Genomic DNA, 23,860 nt, shown 5'->3' with positions numbered 1-23,860 from the left:
ACCTTTTAGTCCGCTTAAAAAGAATATCTCATTCAAAAAGAGCGGAAATAAACGCAAAAAGCTTTTTTTTAGAAGAAAACGCGCCCCACCGCCTCATGGCGCCGAGCGAATGCCGCTCTTGCCTGCAATTGGCCGGGACTCTCGTGATGTCATCAACGGAAATCTCCGGCCGGCACCGACGGCGTTGCTGCGTAGCGCGTTGCTTCAGCTGGCTTTTAAGGACTACGTTTTGAAAATTATGGATAATTATAGCAGTGTTAAACAGTTTGGACTTTCACCATGCATGTTCGAGCCATCAGCAGCTTCAGAAAACGGTGGAACCAACGACGCCACGGAGTGCGCCGGCATCGAAAGTCAAGTCGCGACATTTTCACGTGTTGAAAATCTCGACTGGGTGGATAGATGGATGACAGCTAGTTAGTTAGTATTATTGATTTTAATGGCGCAAAAGCAACTGAGGCTATGATGCGCCAAACGCACGGTTAGAGCTTTTGTTAAAGGTTACGCTTTTTATATCTAAAGCTTGTTTAAAACATTGGCTTCTCTGAGAAACTTTAAAATGCTTGAAAAATCAACCAGTGCTTGATCTCCCAAAAGTAACATGGAGTGTAGTGGGATGTATTCATTGTAGAATGTTGTGAAATGATTTTTCCTCAGTTGTTCCAGTTTTGTGCATCCCATTAAAATGCGGTTTACCGTGAGTTCATCGCCACACATTTCGCAGAGAGGCTTGTCTTTTTTTGTCAGTAAGAAGTTGTGTGTAAGGTGTGTGTGTCCAATGCGTAGTCGACACAAAATAACTTCTGTAAAACGCTCCTGATGTTTACATGATCTCCATTCTCCCAAAACGGGTTTTATAGAATGCAGTTTGTTGTTTGTCTGTTTGTCCCATGCAACCTGCCACTTATTCCTGAGTTTACTGTGCAGTAATTTAGAAAAATCCCTCTGTGGTATGTTAACTTGTTTTATATGACCAATTCGAGCTTGTGCGGCACAAGCATCTGCTCTCTCATTACCTAAAATTCCAACACGGCTAGGGACCCAGCAGAATATAATGTTATGTTTTTGCTTTGTGATTTTAGCTATGTTATGTATGATTTTTCCTATTATGGGTTCAGCAGCATTTGTAGCGTGCAGCACTTTGAGCATACTCAGTGAATCGGTGTAAATGATGCTATTTTTTATGTTTTGTTTTACTATTTGTTCTACGGCTACGAGGATGGCATAACACTCCGCAGTAAATACCGATGCATACTGTAGCAATCGCATCATTTTTTCGTTTTTTCCTTGAATTACTGCACTTCCGACATGACTTTCTGTTTTTGAGCCATCAGTGTAAAATTCAGTGTAGGTGTCATATTTTTCTTGTAGTGCAAAGAACTCTTGCAGTATATACTCGTGTGACATTTCCTCTTTGTTTACGTGTGTCAGTGTGAAGTCACACATCGAAGGGAGGCTGTACCATGGTGGCAGATATTCATGTCTTTATGCAATATTCGGTAGGGCGTCCAGAGCTGCTAACTCTTCACATTTATCTTCAAAGTGCATTATTAGTGGCCTGATAAAATGTGGTTTATTATTGAATAATCTTCTAGATGGGCACTTGCTAACAATGCGATAGCAGAGATGTTTAGGAAGAGAACGGATTTTTAGGATGTATTTGCACGTAAGTGTGACTCTTCTATCCTCTAGTGTGGGCTCATTAGCTTCAACATAACACTATTTACCGGGGATGTTCTATATGTTCCAGTTGATAGGCACAGCCCAAGATTATGAACAGGGTTCAGTCGTTTCAAGTATGATGCTCTTGCTGAACCATATACTATGCACCCGTAGTCCAGCTTGGAGCGCACCAAAGAGCGATATATATGTAATAGGCATGCTCTATCGGACCCCCTCCGTTTTCGCGAGAGTACCTTTAATACATTGAGGGCTTGGGATGCTTTCTTTTTAGGGTTGTTAATGTGTGGTAGAAATGTAAGTTTCTTGTCAAAAGCGACGCCTAAAAATTTACGTTCTTGTTTGATTGGCAGTGTGGTTTGATTCAAGCACAGGTTGGGATCGACCTGTAGGCCTCGTCATAATGAAAACAGAACAGCTTCTGTTTTTTGAGGAGAGAACTTGAATCCATTTTTCTCTGCCCAAGCAGCCAGTTTATTTAGTGTGATTTGTATTTTTCTCTCGCAGGACACTATGCTGGAAGAAGTGTATGCTATTTGTAGGTCATCTACATAAACTGAATACATTACGGACTTGGGTATTACCTTGGCTAAAGAATTCATTTTTACTATGAAGAGTGTCGTACTTAAAATGCATCCCTGGGGTACGCCATTCTCTTGTGTGAATGTCATTGACAGAGTTTCTCCTAGACGGACTCTGAATGTGCGGTTAGTCAGGAAGTCGTTCAAGCAGTTCAGCATCCTGCCGCGGATCCCTAGCTCTGCTAGGTCATGGAGGATGCCGAACTTCCACGTGGTATCATAGGCCTTCTCCAAATCGAAGAAGACACCGATACAGTGCTGTTTGTGGATGAATGCCTCCCGGATGGTGTTTTCTAGGCGGACAAGGTGATCAGTGGTCGAGCAAGCTTTCTTAAATCCACATTGGTGTATATCTAAGAGTCGACGAGATTCAAGTGTGAAGGTCAGTCTAATGTTTATTATGCTTTCGAAAGATTTAGCAATGCAGCTGGTGAGGGCTATCGGTCTGTAATTGTTAGGACTTGTTGGTGGTTTTCCGGGTCTCAGAAAAGGTACAATTATTGCTTTCTTCCACTCCTCAGGTATATTCCCAGTTGTCCATATTTTGTTAAAAAATTTCAACAATGCCTGCACGGCAGCCTCAGAGAGATGGGCAAGCATAGTGTAATGCACATTATCTGGGCCTGGTGCTGTCTTTTTACCATAAGATAATACCCTATTCAATTCCTGGAGTGTGATGGGTTGATTACAGTCCTCGTGCATGCCTGCTGCAAATGGAAGTTTTTGTTTTTCTACTATTGCTTTGTACTTCTGGAACGTGTTTGTGTAATTGGACGAACTGGAAACTTCAGCAAAATGCTCATCCAGTATGTTGGCCTGTTCTTCTAATGATGTTTGTGTCCCGGGTGTAGTCAATAGAGGAAGTGTGAAAGGGGTATGGTCACTACTGAACCTACGAACCTTTTCCCACATTTTTTTGAGGTTATTGAGCTGTTTATAGAGGACACATATTTCTGCCACGAGGATTTCTCGGCATTTCTTCGGACGAATCGCGCTCTGGCCTTGGCCCTCTTAAAGGCAATCAAGTTCTCCGCTGTGGGATACCGACACAGAGATCCCCAAACTTTATTTTGTTGTTTTTTTTTGCCAATGTGCATTCTTGTGTCCACCATGCTTTATGTTTTTTGTGTACGAGTCCTGTTGTTTGTGGTATGGCTAGTGTAGCGGCCGATATTATGCATGTAGTAAACTTTTCATTGATTTCGTCTATGCTGAGGTCTTCACAAAATTCTTTTTCTACTGTGGCACTTGCTGTAAACAGTGACCAGTCGGCGAGGTGAAGCTTCCAACGACGCGGTCTTGTTGGGATGATTTCCGGTGGGGATAATAAACTGATTAAAACAGGGAGATGATCGCTGCTATATGGGTTGTCAATGACATCCCATTTAAAATCATTAAAAACACTAGGGGAACAAAAAGATAAATCTAGGCAGCTCATTTTCCCACTGCCTGGAGAACAGTAAGTGTGTTTTCCTGTGTTCAGCAGGCATACATTACTGCAGAGAATAAAATCTTGCAGAATTCTGCCTCTGGTGTCCGTATGTTCACTTCCTCAAAAGGAGGAGTGAGCATTAAAACTTCCAACTAAAAGATACGGCGCTGGTAGTTGCATTAAAAGCGCTTCTAAATCGTGAAGTGTGACGGTTAGGTGAGGTTCAATGTATATGGAGCATATTGTTATAGTTTTGAAATCAAGGACGGTCACAGCAACTGCCTCATATGAGGATTTTAGGTCAATTTTTCGTGTAGCAACACCACCCTGGACCACAATAGCAGCGCCTCCAGAGAGCCTGCTTGAGTTCTGTCGATCACAGTGAAAGACTTGATACTTTCTAAGAATGTTTTTTTTCTGTGGTCCTGGGTTAGTCTCCTGGAGACGCACTGCTACTGGGGAGAATTAATTTAAAATTCTGTGATGTCAATGTAGTTCTTTAAAAGTCCACGACAAATCCAGTGAACTAGAAATGCCATTATTAAGACTAGTTAAGAAGTTTAAAACCCTAAGTTGGTGGGTCTTTTGGACCAGTTATTGGGCTTTTATTCCTTTTTTTCCGTTCGACAGAGGTTTGCCGCTGCTGCTGCGGAGGCGAGGGAGGAGTTGAGTCCATCGTATCTTCCGATACGCTGGACGAATGTGCTGAGCGCACGGATGTCTTCGTTTTGGGCCTCTCCGTGTGGGGAGGGGCCTTGGGGCTGGCTGACCTGGAGGTCTGTGCGGCCTGTTTTGTGGATGGTGGTGCAGAACTAGCTGCGGCCACCAGGGGCACGGAAGGCCCTGCTGCAGGCTCATTGTGTGTGAGCTGTGCAGGTGCCGAAGGCCACTGTGATGCTGTGCCTTGCTGCACCACGGCGGAGTAGCTTGGATTTTGCAATGAAAGTCTTTTGTGTGCTTCTCTGAATGATATATTTTCTTTTACCTTAAGTGTAATAATTTCTTTTTCTTTTTTCCAGGCTGGGCAAGACCGTGAGTAAGTCGGATGGCTGCCCTCACAGTTTATGCAAAGGTGGGGTTCAGCATCACAGTTTTCAGCAGGGTGGTCGTGGGAAGCACATTTCGCGCAGGTCTGTTTGCCCCGGCAGCTGTGCGAACCGTGGCCGTACCTCTGACATTTGAAGCATCGACGTGTATTTGGTATGTATGGTCTGAGTTGGAGCTTTGTGTAGCCTACTTCGACGGAATAGGGTAGTGTGCTAGAGGCAAATGTGAGAACAATGTGCTTTGTTGGTGTTTCGATGCTGTCGCGCCTTATTTTGATTCTGTAGACATTAGTTACGTTTTGATCTTTAAGTCCTTCAAGCAGTTCTTCTTCTGTTAGGAATTTTAAATCATCATCTAAAATTACTCCGCGAACAGTGTTCAATGATCGATGCTGGCTGATTGTCACTGGCATGTCACCAAAGCCTGTTAGTCCTGACAACTTCTCATATTGGCAGTTATAAAGGACTTCCAACAGGAGATCACCATTTGCAAGTTTCTTGATTTTGTAGCCTTGTCCAATGCTTTCAGTTAGGGCTCTTGTAATGGTAAACGGTGACACTAGTCATGTAGTTATGTCCGCGTGCTCACTGTGGACCACGTGGAACCTCGGAAAGTTGTTTGCATTCTTTCTGAAAAAATTTGTAGTGACTTCGGTGCGCCCTCATTGGAGAGGGCGATCGGTTGCGAGAAAAGATGAAGCCATAAAATACTTATCAATTCAGCCGCTGTGGCAGCCACCCACCATGGAGCCCAACGAGGGGACGGAACAGGAAATTGTAAACAAGTCCTGCCCTCGCCAGATGTACACCGCGACTATAACCAACTATGGGGCAACTGAGCGTAGCTACTCCACACAGGGTTAACCCTAGCCGCCCATGAAGGAAGAAAAAATGGGAAACGAGGAGGAGACAGGACAGTAGTGAGAAAGAAGATAGGAAAGAAATAGATGGAGAGGAGGACGGGAAAAGGCGACTGCCTATTTCTCCCGGTCGGGTCAGGTCGGAGGTGCCGTCTACAGGAAGCTGGGGCCAAAGTGGTGCGTTGCCTCCGCCGAGGGGCCTTAAAGGTCCAAACGCTCGGCATCGGCTCAACCACCAGGATCCCCTTTTCCCCGGACACGGCGATGCCACGCACGGCTAGGCGCAGGTGCTCGGGTCCGCGGCAATGCACTGTTCACCATCATCCCCGTGGGGGGGATGTCCCTGCGGATGCTCGGGAACACATGGTGTCGCCACTCACCAACGCCTACAAGCTGCAGACGCCCTCCTGCGGGGAGATGGATGACAGCTTTTATTTCCACCGGAAATGGAGACACCTTACTACTCACCGCCCCCGGCACGCAGTCCTGGAGGGCGGGGGCCGCAGCCTCCCGTGGCTAAAGGCTAACAAAGAGATTTTATCTCTTCGCGGCATCAGCCGCCAGGCAGATTGGCTTGTTTCTCCCGAGCAGGTTCTTCGCTGCGCAGCAGGGCTTCCCAGTTTTCTCTCCTACCAATATCTGCGTCGACTCCGGGGTAGTCAGTGTATTCCCATATTCTCTGCTTCCGGGTAGCCACGGAACCGCCGGACTGTCGGAACCTAGACGAGCGCGCGCAAACCTATTCCGAAATCGTTGAGAACTCAGACTAAAGAGAAAACTGGTGCCACCGCCGGATAAGAAGCTAAGGAATAGAGAAGCGACCGCATGGCGGTGCCTGCAAGCTGGAAATTTCGTTAACCCAGTATGGGCCTTTCCTGCCCTACCAGGGTAACACGAAAGCCAAATCTCGACTTATACGTATGTTTTGCGTAGGTGCATGCGCGTGCATATCTTCTGTGTTTGTGCATGTGCAAGTGGCAATAAAAAAAAAGGAAATTGTGCCAAAAGGTTATTGTGTACCGCTGCTGCATAAAAGCCTGGCCACCAACTTCTTCACGGCGACAGTCTGTGTGTGTTTTCTCCTGGTGCTGCGTCTTTATTTTGCTGTTTTTTTTTTATCTTTACCAACTTCTTGTAACGCCTGTAAACATGATCTAAAACAGATCACCGGCACGCTTACACAAGTCGCGCGAGATAAAGCATTTGTTTGCTCATTTATTTATAGTTACTTGACTAATTCCTCCCGAAGGCCTTTTAGAACTACAAAAGAATGCCAAACTGGATGAGTTGGAGTGGGTTCACTGCTGTACTGCAGCGTGAAGAGACGAGGCGACCGGGAGGAAGCTCCCGTGTGCGCTTTCCCTTCTGCCGCATGTTCAGGCTACTGTTCAACCATGAAACTTCCACACTTACCCCCATGCGTTGTTTTTTCTTTTTCTGCATGCTGAACACGCTTTTCAACAATAATTTATGGCTGCGTTTCGGAGCTTGCAGTGCTGCTCATCAAAACTAGTGTGCTGCGAGATATAGTTGCAGCTGTCGCGCATCGAGATAACCAGCAGAATTACTTGTGGATGATATACATATACGCGTATTGCGGCTCGACAACTTTGCTGTTCTGACTCAAGGACAGATTAGCATGAATTCTGGCGCCATTGTCGATCATCAGCCATGACCAAGCACTCATGAATGCAAATGTTTGCTTTGCTCAAGTATACTAGGCTTATATAATCGCTTTTTTGTTCAGCTAGGTGCAGCTGCGTGTGCTGCGCGCTCATGAAAGATTAAGAGAATTGCTTGTGCTGCCATGAGGTGCAAGCAATCAGGAAAAAGCAAAAAGGCACATAGTGCATTACAAGCTCAAAAGAGTTCAAGACTTAGTGCCTCAAAGACAGTGCTGGAAGTGGCCTTGGCTCAGCATGGATATGAACCAACTGAAAAGGCAAAGAGTTTACAAACAGGTCAGAAAGTAATATTACGAAAAGAGAAATATTGATGCACATATTTTGTGCTGGCAGTTTCGGCATGCTGCGTACCACCAGATTGTCTGGTGAACGTGGAAGAGGCTGGGGGAGAACAACCGACGGATTCTACCAAGCTATGTGCTGAGCGCTGTTCGAAAGAAGTGCCATGCCAAAACTTGTTTATATACAGGTTTCAAGCAGTCCACGGAACGCCCGAACGAAAGAAAGTAAACGGCACTGGCAGAAGATTACATTGATCTGTGGTTCACCAAAGCACGGGCCGCAGCGAAGCAAGCGCAGCCGGACGGCCCGGCCGACTCATCCGTGAATGGTGTCACTTCCGCCAGTTCTCCCTCTCTGCCGTCCCCCCCACCCGGTGCTTCCGGAAGCGACGAGGGCGTGCCGGCGGCGGGTTTTTAAGAAACGATTGCAGCTCTGTTTGCGGACAGAATCGGGAAAAAATTTACACACATGATTTTCAAGTATCTTTCTTCCCAACCACAGCGTTTCATGTGATTTGAAAACCATTTCAGCTTCCCTTTAAGCGTTCACTCACGCATCTCCCGGTTTGTCCGATGTAGCATAGTCCACAAGATAGCTCAATTCTGTACACTACACTTACAAAATGTAGACACACGCAAGTAAGAAGACATACACAAGAGCTACCATTTGCTCTACATTTAAATCTGCAATGACCGGCGAATTATCTGTGTTACAGAGTGTGAAAATGTGAACAATTTTATTTCCACTTGCAAAACTACATGAACTGCTTACATAATTGCAGAAACAGTCTTTTCTTCAATATTTATCAAAAGCAAGGTAATTATGTCAGCTGCCAGAGATGCAGGAGGCCTGTTGAAGGTAAATTCATGCAAATGCTAACCTTAACGGTAAAATAGCCTAAAATTTCCATGCCTGTAATGCTGCACTGGCAGGTAACTGAGGAGTTTTGGGATTTTTTTTATTTACCCTATAGGCCTGTGTATTCGCACAAAGTTTTCTTATCCTTACACATTCAAGAATCATCAAAATTAGCTCATTTTAGTTATGCTGTAACAAGTTTTTCTTCTCAACAAATCCCGTAGTTCTTTACATTTCTGCACTGAAATGACAATAAGTGAGGAAATCCTGGAAGCTCACAACTTTTACCAGACATTTTCAATGCCTGGGCATCACAAGGTCAACAAAAAGAGGGCACTGGCCACAGTAGTCTTTTTCAATGGGGGAAAAAGGTAAAAGCGTTCCTGTGCTGTGCAAAGTCAGTACATGTGAAAGAAACCGTGGCAAATGAAACTATTCCAGAGCTCTACACTAAGATGTCCCTCATAGCCCTTTATCTAGGGCCCTTCGTTTTCGGGTTTTATTTTAGAATTTGGGGAGTAAAAAATTGGGCGATATTTTTTAGTTCAAATTTGGGTACAAATCAGGTTATTCATTAAAGATTCTATAATTTGGGTTTTTAAGGTGATTTTTTTGCAGCAGAAGACAATCGACTATAAGCACTCGTTTTTTACGGTACACAAAACTGCATATTTTTTTCTCAATACTTCACCAACAACATGGTAATGACAGGTTGCGCAGAAAAACCCGTTCATCAAAACAGATGATTTTTCATCTGTTACAATTATTACACAGCGTAAACTGTCAATCTTGTACTCAGCACTTCGCGGGCATGCAAGATCTGCCAGTGTTGTACACTGCGAACAAAACAGCAACACAGAGGCTATTTTAAATGACAGGATCCATGATGCGGGACGTCACTAGCGTGGATAGTGCTTAATACATGAAGCCGAATAAATGCTTGGTAAGTACCTGTGTTTAGCCATCTCGCTTCAAAAGTTACTTTTTGAACGCGTCCTCAAAATAAGTCACGCCAAGAATAACAATCATTTAGAGAGGGTTAAAGGGAAGCTGAAACGGTTTTCAAATCGCATGAAGCGCTGTGTTTGGGAAAAAAGGACCTTCAAAATCATGTGCGTAAATTTTTTCCCGATTCTATCCGCAAACAGACCTGCAATCGCTTCTTAGAAACCCGCCGCCGGCACGCCCTCGTCGCTTCCGGAAGCACCGGGTGGGGGGGATGGCAGAGAGGGGTAATCTTCTGTCAGTGCCATTTACTTTCTCTCCTTCGGGCGTTCCGTGTAATGCTTGAAGCCTTTACATAACCAGTTTTGGTATGGCACTCCTTTCGAACAGTGCTCAGCGCACAGCTTGGTGGAATCCGTCGGTTGTTTTCCCCCCGCCTCTTCCACGTTAACCAGACAACCTGGTTTTACACAGCATGCCGAAACTGCCTACACAAAATATGCGCAGCAATATTTCTCTTTTCGTTATATTACTTTCTTACCTGTTTGTAAACTCTTCGCCTTTTCCAGCTGGTTCACATCCACACTGAGCTAAGGGCACTTCCAGCACTGTCTTTAAGGCACACAGTCTTGAACTTTTTTGAGCTCGTTACGCACTGTGTACCTTTTGCTTTTTCCTGATTGCTTGCACCTCATGGCCGCACAAGCAATTCTCTTAATCTTTCATCAGCGCGCAGCACATGCAGCTGCACCTAACTGAACAAAAAACCGATTATATAAGCCCAGTATACTTGAGCAAAGCAAACATCTGCATTCATGAGCGCTTGGTCATGGCTGACGATCAGCAATGGCGCCAAAATTCATACAAATTTGTCCTTGAGTAAGAACGGCAAAGTGGTCGAGCAGCGGTGCGCATATATCTGCCACAAGTAATTCTGCTCGTTATCTCGATACGCAACGGCAGCAACTATACCTCGCACCGCACTAGTTTTGATGAGCAGCACTGCGAGCTCCGAAACACAGCCATAATTGTTGTTCAAATGCGTGTTCAGCACGCAAAAAAAAAAAAAAACAACGTACGGGGGTAAGTGCAGAAGCTTCATGGTTGAACAGTAGCCCGAACATGCGACAGAAGGAAAGTGCACACGGGAGCTTCCTCCCGGAGCCTCGTCTCTTCGCGCTGCAATACAGCAGTGCACCCACTCCAACTCATCCAGTTTGGTACTCTTTTGTAGTTCGAAAAGGCCTTCGGGGGTTATTAGGCAAGTAACTATAAATAAATGAACAAACAAATGCTTTACCTCGCGCGACTCGTGTAAGCGTGCCGGTGATCTGAATTAGATCATGTTTACAGGCGTTACAAGAAGTCGGTGGCCAGGCTTTTATGCAGCAGCGGTACACAGAAACGTTTCGGCGCAATTTACTTTTTTTGATGCCACTTGTACCTGCACAAAACATATGCATGCGCATGCACCCACGCAAAACATACTATCAGTCGAGATTTGGTTTTCGTGTTACCCTAGTAGGACGTGAAATGCCCATACTGGATTAACGAAATTTCCAGCTTGCAGGCGCCGCCATGCAGTCGCTTGTCTATTACTTAGCTTCTTATCAGACGGGGGCACCAGTTTTATGTTTACTCTGTAGTTCTCAATGGTTTCGGAATAGGCTTGCGCACGCTCGTCCAGGTTCAGACAGTCCGGCGGTTCCATAATTACCCAGAAGCAGAGAATATGGGAATGCACTGACTACCCCGGAGTTGACGAAGGTATTGATAGCCGAGAAAGCTGGGAAGCCCTGCTGCGCAGCGAAGAACCCGCTCGGCAGAAACAAGCCAATCCGCCTGGTGGCTGAGGCCGCGAAGAGATAAAATCTCTTTGTTAGCCTTTAATCATGGAGGCTCCGGCCCCCGCCCTCCAGGCCTGCGTGCCTGGGGCGGTGAGTAGTAAGGGGCCTCCATTTCCGGTGGAAATAAAAGCTGTCATCCACCCATCCATCCAGTCGAGATTTCCAACACGTGAAAATGCCGCGACTTGACTTTCGCTGCCGGTGCACTCCGCGGCGTCGTTGGTTCCGCCGTTTTCTGAAGCTGCTGATGGCTCGAACATGCATGGTGAAAGTCCAAACTGTTCAACACTGCTTGGATTATTCATAATTTCCAAAACGTAGCCCTTAAAAGCGGACTAAAAGCTATAAAATGACGTAGAGAACTCATTTTTTTCTAAAAGTGCTTCAGCTTCCCTTTAAGACCCCAAATTGAAAGGGCACTCCTCTGAAACAAGTGCAGAATATAAAGCAATTTTCATGCGGTGTCTTCAGCTTTGTTCAGGAAAATGTACGTTCTCTGTGCCCTTTCATATATATGCTTATATACATGTATCATAACAAGCCCCTCATTCCCTTGCCTTTGTGTGTTCTCTATAAAGGGGGGATTTTCCAGGAGAAATCAGGTTTAACCTAATTTTTAAGCAATGTGTTTAACGCGCAAGAATCAAGTAAAACCGGGTTTCTAATCACAAAGATACCACTATCACTGAAAATGGAGTTTTCATAGTGCAGGTGTTGCCATCAGCAGCCGTTTTCTAGAGTAAAATACATTCAGCCCCACACCGATTTTTGGTTGCAGATTACAGAAGCTATGCTGCACAATCATTTACTTCAAGACAGTGTCAGCCCGTCCTTTTCGGTAAGGATGTCATGAAAGTGAATACAAGGGCAAGGAGATATTTCAATCAGATTTTTTCGGTGATAAATTCAACTTTTGCTGCCATACAAATGTCACCATAGCCAGAAAGAGCCAGAGAATCAACTTTCATGGAGAGCGAAAATTGGGCAGACTTGTCCTCAGTGTCAAATTAGCAGCTTGTATTCCTCCCAGTGCATGTGCATGAGCTGAGCCCATCATTCCAAATGCATCTATGTGTACGTAAGGCCTTTCATTTGCAGGTTTTATTTTCTCCAGAATTCAGGGGGTAAAAATCAAACAATATTTTTAGTTGAAATTCATGTCCAAATGGGTATCCGCAAAAATTTCCGTAATTCGGGTTTTTTTCTGGGTCCCTTTTTTTTTCAGCAAAAGACAATTTACTATCAGTACTCCTTTTTGTGTGAGACGCGAAAAGTCCTATTTTTGCTTAGTATATCAAACATGGAAATGGCAGGTTTCACAGAAAAACTACACCAAATTATATTTTTCTCATCTATTACAATCATATGGTTACATAAAACTGTCAGTCTCCTATAGCAGCACTTTGCATGCATGTAACACTTGTCTGCCTTGTACACTATGGAAACGATCATTAAACGTCACAGAGGCTAGTTTAAATGGGCAAGAGCCCTGGAAAAGGACATCATTAGCGTGGACAGTGCTTAATACATTATTTCTAATAAACGCTAGGTCAATACCCGTGTTTTGGCCTCTCACTTCTAAAGGTTACTATTTTAAGAGGTGTTTAAGATCATCATTTAAACGAACACTTGTCTGGAGCACAGAATATCCGCTGATTTTCGTGTGGTGTATTGAGTTTTGTTCAGGAAAACCTAAGCTATCTATGCCCTTTCATGTATACATATATCTTAACGAGCCCCTCATTCCCATATGTGTACTCTATACTTCGTTTCATACACCAGGTGCAACACTGTCAAAGCTAGCGCTCCTGTATTTGTGGAAAGGAAATGGCACAGTCTCTGTCTCACATATCGGCGGACACCTGAACCGCGCCATAAGGGAAGGGATAAAGGAGGGACTAAGAGAAGAAAGAGGTGCCATAGTACAGGGTGCCGGAATACTTTGACCACCTGGGGATCTTTAACGTGCACTGACATCGCACAGCACACGGGCGCCTTAGCGTTTTGCCTCCATGGAAACGATTCCACCGCGGTTGGGTTTGAACCAGGGTACTCTGGATCAGTAGCCGAGCGCCTTAACCACTGAGCCACCGCGGCGGGTTTCACGCGAACTATTTCCATACCTTTCGGAGTATTGCACCTTATGTATGAAACGCAGTATAGAAGGGGGCATTCTTGGGATAAATAAAGTTTCACCTGATTTGTAGGACGTGTTCAGGATGCAATAAATGAAGGGTCTAGGTATAAGCAGTCTAGTGAAGAAAACTGAAGACTTGCCAAACCAATTGTGCGCACTTTTTCATGTATTGCAAAAAATTATTGCGGCAAAAAAAAAAGAACATTAGAAGCTCCTTCATGTCTTCCTTGCCACAACATTAACCTTACTTTCTTTCTCAATGAATTTAAGCTCCCAAGCAAAGCCATATCTGAAGAAAAAGAAATATTGTAATAAAACTTTCCTGTCTGCACTGTTCTACATAATTCAAGCAGGTAACATAGCACTTGCTTAGGTTCAATTTAAATACAAGAATAGTTTAAGAGACAACTAAAACATTCCTGGACTGCCACTTACAAGCACTTCAAAATCCCCTCTATAGGTATAAGGCAGCCATTCACACAAAAGAGATGCTTGCAAAATGCAATCTGCATTCAATGAACTGGTGTATGATTTAATGGTTTTATGGGGTTTAACGTCCTAGCACAACTCAACGCCGTAGTAAAGGGCTCTGGATTATTCCGACCACCTGGGGTTCTTTAGTGTGTACTGACACCGCACAGTACACGAGCCTCTAGCATTTCTCCTCCATCGAAATGCAACCACCACTGCCGGGAATGAACCCGCGACTTTCGGGTCAGCAGGCAAGCATCATAACCATGGAGCCACCGCGGCAGCTTACATTCTATGGACCCATGAAGCATATCTCACCGAGTGCTGATACAGATTCCGTTGACCTTCGTGAAGTTGAGAGCCCTGGTGAATGTGCAGCCACGTTCTCTTTTTCATCGCCAAGGCACTGCCGCTTTGGAGGCGAAGCCTTCTTACCAGTGGCTCCATCTGGAGAATATTATTACCTCATTAGAATTCTCACAAGCACTGAAGAGCATGTGCCCTCTGTAGAGTATATTATTTTATAATGATTGGAACTAAAGTGGTACATGCACAACAACCACAATACAGAAGATGACAATAACTGCACTTCAGCAACAGTTTTTCAGCATTCTATATACACAGCGTTTGCCTCAGAAAAAGACATAATCTAAGTAAGCTGCCATGTTGCATCGCAATGATACCAGAGAGATTTTGCATAGCGTGATCCGCGGCTGGTACTGCGATTAATTCTGTGCACCATCAGTGCACATGCGCCGATTGGCTGTGATGCGGCAGGGGCGCGCATCGCTGTCCGGCACCTGGCACTCTCGGGGTGACCTCCGTGTGCGCAGTGGTGCCCTGCAGCAGCATATCATGATAGCAGCTCGATCCACTTCCGCAGGAAGCCACAGCACACGCAGATCACCCAGAGGGTGCCAGGTGCCGGCCAGCTGTGCGCATGCCTGCCATGTGGGAACCAATCAGCACTTGCAGCGGATCATGGGAGCGGATTACGATAGCGGAACACTGTAGCAGAATGCAGTCACAGATCACGCTATGCTATAATTTTCTATTAACTCAATACTGAGAGAGGTTGTCTCATGCAAGTCCATTTTCATTTCCTTACAAACTGGTTAATTCACATCTAAGGTGAAAGGCAAGAACAAATACAGGGCTTTAAAGTGGAACAAGAACTTTGTCAAGCCAACTTGTGATGAGTCCCTACCCCTATATTTCTGCGCGAAATGCAGAAATAAAGATAAACAAAATAAAACTGTCAATGAGAGCAATTGGTTTGTGCTCACTCCACTTTTCCTCAACAAGAAATTTTCACAAGAGACTGCAAGGTATAAAAAAATTATATGTTTGCACAGCTTCATGTCATCATTAACGGTTTTGGTTTGGCTTGGTTTATGGGGGTTTAACATCCCAAAGCAACACAGGCTATGAGGGATGCCGTAGTGAAGGGCTCCGGAAATTTCGACCACCTGAGGTTCTTTAACGCGCACTGCATCGCACAGCACATGGGCCTCTAGAATTTCGCCTCCATCAAAGTTCAACTGCCACAGCTGAGATCGAACTCGTGCCTTTCGGGTCAGCAGCCGAGCGCCATAACCAGAGCCACCACGTCAGCACCATTAACAATTTCATTAGGTGCTGTAACTTCCTCACTGAAACTAAAAATTACAACAAAGGACAAGTTCATGAAATGATATCCATGAATTTTATTTTTTGCCTAATACAAAGCATGTAAACAATGCAGAAAAGGAAGACTGGCGACACACAGGCACATATGCAGCACTCTGGCAGTGCAAAACCTGGCACACAGTGCACACAGACAACAGTTCGCATTTGCATGCCCGGCATGATTAAAAAAAATGATCATGCTGGATAGTGAAAGACAGTCACAAATAGCACGCTAATCTCCACACATTGCTTCTGCAAGAAAATCGAAAGCAGAGACAATATACAGATGTCTTACATACAAGCATGCCTGTCGCATAGACTAAGGTCGCTATTAACTAACCGCTGCACATGGCTGTCACCAGCCCATCACATCTCAGCATGTCCCTAGTAAAAACAGTGCACCTAGATAGCCTCGGCAATGCTCCGGGCTAACATATAGCTTAACGGTCATAGTAACTACAACCTACAAATGCAAGCAGAAAAATTATAAAACCTTTGTACGTTACTGCCTTCGACCACAGAGTAGTGAGGTCTTGTTAAATTAAACCAAGTTTCAGGAAATAAAAATACATACATAGACTTAGAGAACTCATACAAGTGCAAAATTTGAGTCAGCAAAAAAACAGAGTAGAAAACGAAGGCTTACTGCAATGAGGCTTTACTGTGTCCTACTTCAGCTAGGCTCAGCATTGCCTTTGGCACATGAATGGATAAAAAATTTTGACGAAATTGGCCGTTTCATTTGCAGCCCCATCTCTTATATTTACACAAATCAGCTAAACAAAGTAGCAGCTATCAGGTGTTCCAAACCTCACATGACCCCACCCCTTTTTTTGTTACTTATAATTTTTTATGCATTCATTACTAGCAGCATTCAGCCTCTCCATGCCCATTATAGGCCAGCCAGGACATACATGTACTCCAACTGCAAAAAAATCCTTTCACTGTCAAGGCTACTACTACTTGAAGCGCTAACATCCTGCGATAAAGTTTCGTGACAGGTACTGCTTATAATATGATGACAACCTGCGGTGGGTTTCCTTTTAACAGGCAGTGTTTGACTGTCTGAAAGCAAAGCCTAGAATAAGGTTAAAAAGTGGTGACACTGTGTAATTAGTGAATAAAAAACTGCACAGACCTTTCTAAAACAAGTTTACGAGATCCCTGTTGGTTTCCGTAGTGTCTCAGTGTCTCGCTTTCAGTAGACATATTTCAGGTATGAACCTAGTTTAACCCAGTTATGAAATTTGTTCTGGCCGTGCAAATCAGAAAAAGAAATAGGTTTTTGCAAGAAAACAAAGGTACGATCAGCAGAAAAAATAAATGAACCACGAGTGCAGAATAAAAATTTTATTTCTTCAAACCTAGCAAAGCAACAAGAGTTTACTCTCTGTTGGTAAATGCTGAGAATGGTAGGCCACGCTTGTTGAGCTCGTCATTTTCTGACTCCCTCGTTTGTGTAGAGGACGCACATCTAAGCCAGGCAAAGCCCTCCATGCAAGTAGGCTGTGCTCACTGTCAGCACATGTATACATTACCACCAATGTTCCTAGCTATACACTGCGAAGCATGTGCTTTTTGCCAACCTTATTTGGATAAATGAAGCCCTTGCGTTACGGTTGCCATGCTGGCTGGTTGTCCCTTCCACGCGGTCCATGCGAGACATTGTTGAGCTGTTGTGCAATACAACTTTAAAGTTGCTTTCAAGGTCCACTCATTTACTTTTCCTGCCAGTAATACCTCTGGCAGGCTACAGCCCTATCATTGGTGGTTTTGTCTTCAGTACACAATAAAATGAGACAAGTTTAACCAACAAGCGAGATGAGTAATGATGGTTATTAAAGGGGCAGTTTACTGATAGAGAAGCGCTTAAAAGTATTGGCATATTCTGGTATATTTCACCACATGGTGGCAATAACGAGGGCAGAAGCGGCAGATTAGGCAGGAATTTATATTTTAAATGAGCTAATAAGGTCAGGCCTAAGCGGATTAGTGCCATGCTGTGTTCTCTCATGGTGCTTAACGCGGCACATGCCTGGATTGAATATACTACATTTCATGGCTAAGCCTCAGCGTCATGCAGAGTTATTTTTGTTAATATCAACTAGAGGCAACCTACTTTTTGCTCTTCCAGTAAATTACAGCTGCTTTCATTGTTTAACCTTGCATGATCATCATTTTTAAGTTTTTTGAAAAGTAAAACGCACAACCAAAGCTGCCACTGTACTTGCAAGCAAAGCGGCCATCAGCAGTGCTGCTGCTGGCAACAGTGATTGCTGACATTTGTGACTGATATCGCCTGTATTATTTTGCTGATGTAGTATTTTTAAAACCACCTTAGTGCTGTTATCTATAGCTTTAATAAAACCTATGCATCTCAGCATCATACTCATTACTGCTCGCTGCCGCCTAAGGGCTGCACCAGTTATAGTGTCTATTGAGATACATAGAATCACTATACTGATTATGTTTCGTGTCCCCCAATGTCAGGGTTTGCAAGCGATGTCTACAATGAGCAAGCAAAACTAACACTGAAAAAAAATTAGGTTTTCAACTGCTCTGCTGTGTTTCTCAGCGCCACAGCTGGGTATTGATATATTCTGAAAAAAAGCTTCTGATTGCCACGAAAAAGTCAATAAAAGTGAGCAGACTTTTCAAACTCAGTAGTAGTCGCAGCCTTAGTGGGCCACTATCAGTTGAAACAATATTTCTTTGTTCACATCCATGCCATCACATTCACATTTCATTTCAGCTTAACATTATGATGCAAAGGCACAAGGTACAGCCTGCCAAGTCGCAGAGGCTACAGTGGGAGAGCATATGAGTGGCCCCGACTGTCTTGCAGCAAGTGAAAACTTGACACTGCTGGTCTGGTTGCATAGCCAACACCAGTAAGCAACACCAAAACCAGCATTTGCAACAGCGTCTGCGAACAAATGCAAGTGTGCACCTGCTTATTGCAGAAGAACACTAAGCCACAGCCACTGCATAAATAAAAAAGGTTCCTTTTTATCACACAACCATGACCCGGTGAAGGCATTTTAACATCAACCATCCACTGTAACTGACATCTGGCATGCCAGAGCTTCGACACTGGCATCCCAGGTAAGGGCACTGACTTGGCACTACTAGCCTAGGAAAGTGCCTTCGTGCCATTTTCAATGCATACGACAGGCCATACCATGCGCCTTTACAGTGAGCGACTGTGAAGGTACAAACTTTATTATGGGTCACTTTTTGCATGAAAAATGCTGGAGGCTACAACCTACCAGAAAAAATTACAAGTTACGGGTGTGCAACAAGCTTCACGTAGGCCTTGCAAAACATTGATGTCACTGTAACTGCTTTAACTCTTTCCTCAGTGCGCCATAGGCCATGGGTCATATATGACCCACGTTTTGACAAGCCATCAAAAATTCAATTCAGCACTTGCAGACAAGCTGCGCCATCTTGTTGTCTTCTATAACACTATGCCTTCAGTTTCAGTTTTGTTTTTTTCATTTTCTAAAGTGAGGAGGCAACGTGAAAAATGAAACCTTGACCGGACATAGTCCGATGGTCGCCGATCATGGCGTCCGTCTCGCCGCGCGCTCCTCAAAGGCGAAAGTCTACACTGAGCACTTTTGTCGGCTCTAATGCTGTCTTTTTTCAGAGCAGTTGTGGCGAGTTAGGCAACCACATGCAATTTTTTTGCAAGTTCTGGCTCAGAGCAGTGGTCTATTTTTGTTTTCTTTGATTCTTGCTATCAGCACATTTGACCAATCAATTTCTTAAAAGTTTTCCATACACATGTCTGGAGTTTTTTTTTTTCATTCAGAAGTATAATCAATAAACTATAATGTGATGTATTACAATACACAGTGCATTTAGCACCTCTTAACAAAATAATTTTTATTTAAAACACTCAAAATCAGTCACTTCTTCAAGGTAAGAAAAGGGTTAAAAATATGATTCGTTTATCTACTCTAGTTCACATATGCATCATTCGTTACAGACAACTGCAACAGAAATGTGAAGTTTGACAGAGGTTACAGTATAGAAGCTTGTGAGACTAGTATTTCATCAGCCTAAGGTCCTTAACTTCCCAAGGTCCTATTGGCTTCCAAAGACATCACATTGACACCCACAAATAGCAGGCCCAGATTATGAAAGCTGTCGAAACAGCGGCCTGTGGTTTTTACTGCAGCCTGTGGTTTTTACAGCAGTCCTGAGATGACGTACTATAAAAAACTGTTGTATGAATGTTGGATACTTTTCTGATAAATTGCAGCAAACAGGTCCACTTTTTCCAACTATTTTTGCTTCAAGTGTTGATAATTTATATTTTATATTTCCTTGTTTTGTGACATACCAGATAGTCGTCACAGGGATCAAACGTGGGCACAGCCTAACGAAAAATAATGGGCATTCTTTTTGAAAATTATGATAACGTTAACTACAGCAATGAAATCAACTTTTAAAAGCACTTTTATGATACTATAAGCATCATCAGTGATGAGCATGACAGCAGTGATGCATAGCTATCAAATATCAGCCACAACCACCAGCATCCACCAAACTTGCAGTTATCGTTTTCAGAGTGTAAATAAGCATCTTTAGTCTCTCATCTTCAACAGTTTCTTTTCTAGTCACCTACCAGAGCAAAACAAGCAGTCATTGAGTACCCGCACTCCAAGTGAGAAATTAAATTGCTATGGAAGCCCTGCGGCGCTAAAAAAAAAAAAAATTGATGTCACCGGGTTAATGTGAGCCCATTGCACCAAAGTGGTCAGGTGCACTTATACTCCCACCAAGCTGCTGCTGCTACTAAAACAAAAAATCAAACCTCCCCTGACTATAAAGCTTTTTGCAGTGCAATGCCTCAATCATTCGCCACTAAAGTAAGTTAGCAAGGCCTTGCAGTATAGCTCAGTGGTAATACCCGTTGGAGAGTAAGGAGAACTTTCCTCCAGGGGTCCTACCAGACCTATGCTACGCAGCCCAACCACAAATCAAGTGGCCTGGGAACATTTTAAAGGACAGTGCACATCAAACTGAAAGGATACAAAACATTTTGGGAACCTAGCACAATGACATGAAAACTTGAAGAATTGATAAGGTACACTGTGCTCATGCCCACGCTACACCTTTTACCTTCTAAAAGTTAAGATCATAGAACCATGTTCCATCTATGTCTACTTCCACAAGTTTCAATAGCCACAAGTAAACATTCAAAATGAGTGCCAATGTCACTCACTATTGCCCTTTGAAGTCTATTTATTTTTTGTTTCTTTGTCATGTATGCATGCATCACCAGCAAGACATTAGTGTAGGGGATTTAGATGCAGGAGGTCACATAATGGTAAGGAGTTTGCTGTAATACACACAAACACATCTGTTACTGCAGCAACAAAAACATCAAAAGCAACAATATCGAAAGAAAAGGTACAGTAGTTCAAATACCAATAAAAAAGGGAATATATATTAAACTGTGCATGCAGTAGAATAGGTCCATCTATGAATCAATATCTTCAAAAACAAAACAAAACTCAATGAATAACGCTTTCAATAGCATTTTCAAAATCAGGCACAGACGCCAAATCATTAGGAGCAGTTTTATTTTTTGTATATATTGTGAAGCAATTTCAATTTTGGTATTTTTCTGCACGAAGAGAGCATTTTCCAAACCAGCTCTTATTGTATTCCAGAGCCTTTGAAAGTAAAATTATAATTTCCTGTTACAAAGCATGCTGCTTGTTTCTGGACTCGTTCTATTTCATCTATGAGGTTTTTTTGTGTACGGACCCCACGTTACACACACATATTATAAAACAGGCCTAATGCTGGTTAAATGCAAGTTTCCTTTCAGTGATGACGGAGAATGATAATGATGAGTTTTTATGGCGCAAGAGCAACATCTGCCCGAAAAGCCCCATGGCACAACCCAACGTTTCGATGGCGGCTTCGAAACGTTGGGTTAAAGTTAAAATTTTTGGTTGGAGTTGTGCAGTTTATTGTAAATGGCACAATGTGTATCGCTTTACTCAAGGTGGGTCAAAGACCTATTTCCCAAGCGTTATACCCCGGATATGTCGAGCACAAAGCCAGGGCAAAGCTTGTACCCATTGTAGATGACAGAGAATGCTTAAAATTTCGCTGAAAAAAGTGAAGGCGACGGTAAGCTTGCACAGTAATTAAGTCAACACGATTCGACCAGTCAAGCATTTCAGTAAACGTAACCCTGAGGTATTTAATGTGTTGTAGTTTAATGTACATTATTTATTTTATATGAGTTCTTTTCCGAAAACTGCACATGAAAACATTTCGCAGTATTCAAAGTCATCTGCCACCAATTTCACCAGAGAGGTACTTTTTTGAGGCCACACTGTAAAGCAATCATATCGGCAAGGAATTTCCCTGGAAATCTCAGTCGATGACATATAGTCTGATGGTAGATTTCGAACCTGCTACTAAATCATCACGCTTCAAAACTGCATGCATTTCTGTTGGACATGTCCTGCAGAAATGCATGCAGTTGCAGATACATCCCATGTTAGACATGTGCTGCCCCCAAGTAAACAGAAAATGGATATGGTAGCTTTGACTGCACTGCTGCACTGTCATACAGTATTGAGTATGCAGTACATGCCTAGCAGCCAACAAAGCATGAACAAATGGTTAATGCCAGACACATGACAACAAAACGCCTCCCTAGCACCATCAACCAGCAGTGCAGTGAAGCTCAGTTTTCACTCTCAAGCTGTTACTTTAAAGAGCACTGCAAACATTAGTAGTACAAGATGGCAATGTTACACATCTTGAACCCCCAAGATGAGGTATATGAAGCGAATTTCAACACAGTAAACATGCCATGCAACTAACCGACGACACGTAAGTGGCATAACACAGCGAATTTCTACAAATGACACAACAGCATTCATCTTAAAGCTTACCAGCGCCATACAGACAGAACACACAGGAAGGCAGCCCACCTTTACTTTCCTTTCCGAACAGCGACAGTAATTTGTTTCTTCAAAATGTTTCACTAACTAGCACGCTGGTCTACGCTTCTAGACGTTTCTTTAGATACCAAAATGACCAAAAGGAAGGTTGAAATACCTGCCTAACCCTGTGTTAAAGCTTCAGCTGTTAAGATTAGCATGCCAACAGCACAGCTGAAGACCCATTAAAGGCCATCGTTGCAGGTGCAGTATTCTATGCCGCACACATCGTAGCCACGATTTCCGAATTTGTATGTTAAAAAGGAGCACTGATACCGGTGGCGTTCGCAATTCTTGGACGGTGTATGCGTACAGAGGTGAGCAGCCTTGTCTAGAGCAATCGAGAGGTCCTCTGCGGAACACACGATGCGGGATCTTAAGGCAGGTACTGGGTTCCAAGAAAGGCGCGAGCACAGTGCCCTTAACACAGCAGTCGCGCTACGGTTGTACTTCACTTGTCCAGGAGCACATCGCTTAGCGCTCTGAGCAAGCGCCTGTGGAAAATACGACCTGTGATCGATCGATTTAATAGTTAAAACGGCACCTTCTGCACAAAATGCAACAAACTCAATGTGTGAACATGATTTACAGTGTAAACACGCTCACACGCAAATAAAAGAGAAGAAAAAAACACCAGAATGCAGTGGGATTTTTCCGTTACTGAAAGACTTACCGGATCCACAGTTTAAATCGTCGGCAGTTAGGCTGCGCTTTGCAGGAGGTGGTTCAGCTGTTTTGTGATGAAAATTTTTGCTCCTGGCTCTTGTGCGTTCAGCGAGTCTCTGCAAGAAGAGCCGTTGTAACTGTATGAGGTAATTGGCAAAATACAGCGCAGGGTTCACAGGTATCGCAAGAAGAGCGCTCGTGGGTATCAACGGGCGCGGCCGCAAAGGTGCTCGCTGCATGCTTACCCGAGCGTACTCGTCAATATCGTCCATTTCAGCAGGAAAAGCGCTCCAAAGTTCCGCGAACAAGCCCTGGAACTCTAGCAAGCGAAATCTGTGAGAAAGGCAAAAAAATATAGGAATAAATAGATATCCCTGAAGCACGCAACTGTCAACGAACTTGACGCACAAGACACAACCGAAGCAACCGGCACAACCGCCGCTCCGCGGCCTAAGTTCAAAAGTTGGCTGTTTACCTCGAAGCGTTTGGGAGTAGGTAGGCTGGAAACGCCGATTGGTCGATGCCACAGTGAACTGGAAATGTCTTCTAGTGGCAAGAGCGGAAACCCGTAGGCGGGCCCGTTCACATAGACAACGCGAGATGGCGCTACTGAAACCGCTACTGAGCCACCGCCCGATGTAAAGGGTTCAGCCGTATCCATCCATCCATCCATCCATCCATCCATCCAAGCGCTGCTGCTGCTTTGTTGGCTGGGCGCCAGC

The 23,860-nt window shown here is 43.9% G+C and overlaps 1 protein-coding gene and 1 pseudogene across 2 annotated transcripts in view; both read right to left on the bottom strand.

Annotated features, from left to right (window-relative positions):
* LOC144114855 (uncharacterized) overlaps positions 1–23,584 on the bottom strand; it is a 96,770-nt gene extending 73,186 nt beyond the window's left edge. The window contains exons 1-4 of one of the 2 annotated variants that reach the window (XM_077648855.1): positions 23,547–23,584; positions 23,384–23,471; positions 23,146–23,254; positions 14,143–14,271 (exon numbers count right to left, since the gene is read on the bottom strand). In XM_077648855.1, coding sequence (XP_077504981.1) covers positions 14,143–14,271; positions 23,146–23,254; positions 23,384–23,410 — 265 coding nt within the window. In that variant the 5' untranslated portion in view covers positions 23,411–23,471; positions 23,547–23,584. Of the gene's footprint in view, positions 1–14,142; positions 14,272–23,145; positions 23,255–23,383 lie in introns of both variants that reach the window. The other variant, XM_077648856.1, reaches the window with a different exon arrangement.
* LOC144116429 (uncharacterized) lies at positions 4,262–9,389 on the bottom strand (annotated as a pseudogene).
* Positions 23,585–23,860: the final 276 nt, after the last annotated feature.

This window comes from Amblyomma americanum, chromosome 1, assembly GCF_052857255.1.
Source record: "Amblyomma americanum isolate KBUSLIRL-KWMA chromosome 1, ASM5285725v1, whole genome shotgun sequence".
NCBI lineage: Eukaryota > Metazoa > Arthropoda > Arachnida > Ixodida > Ixodidae > Amblyomma > Amblyomma americanum.
The sequence above is the reverse complement of the archived record's forward strand: the minus strand, read 5'-3'. Positions and strand labels throughout refer to the sequence as shown.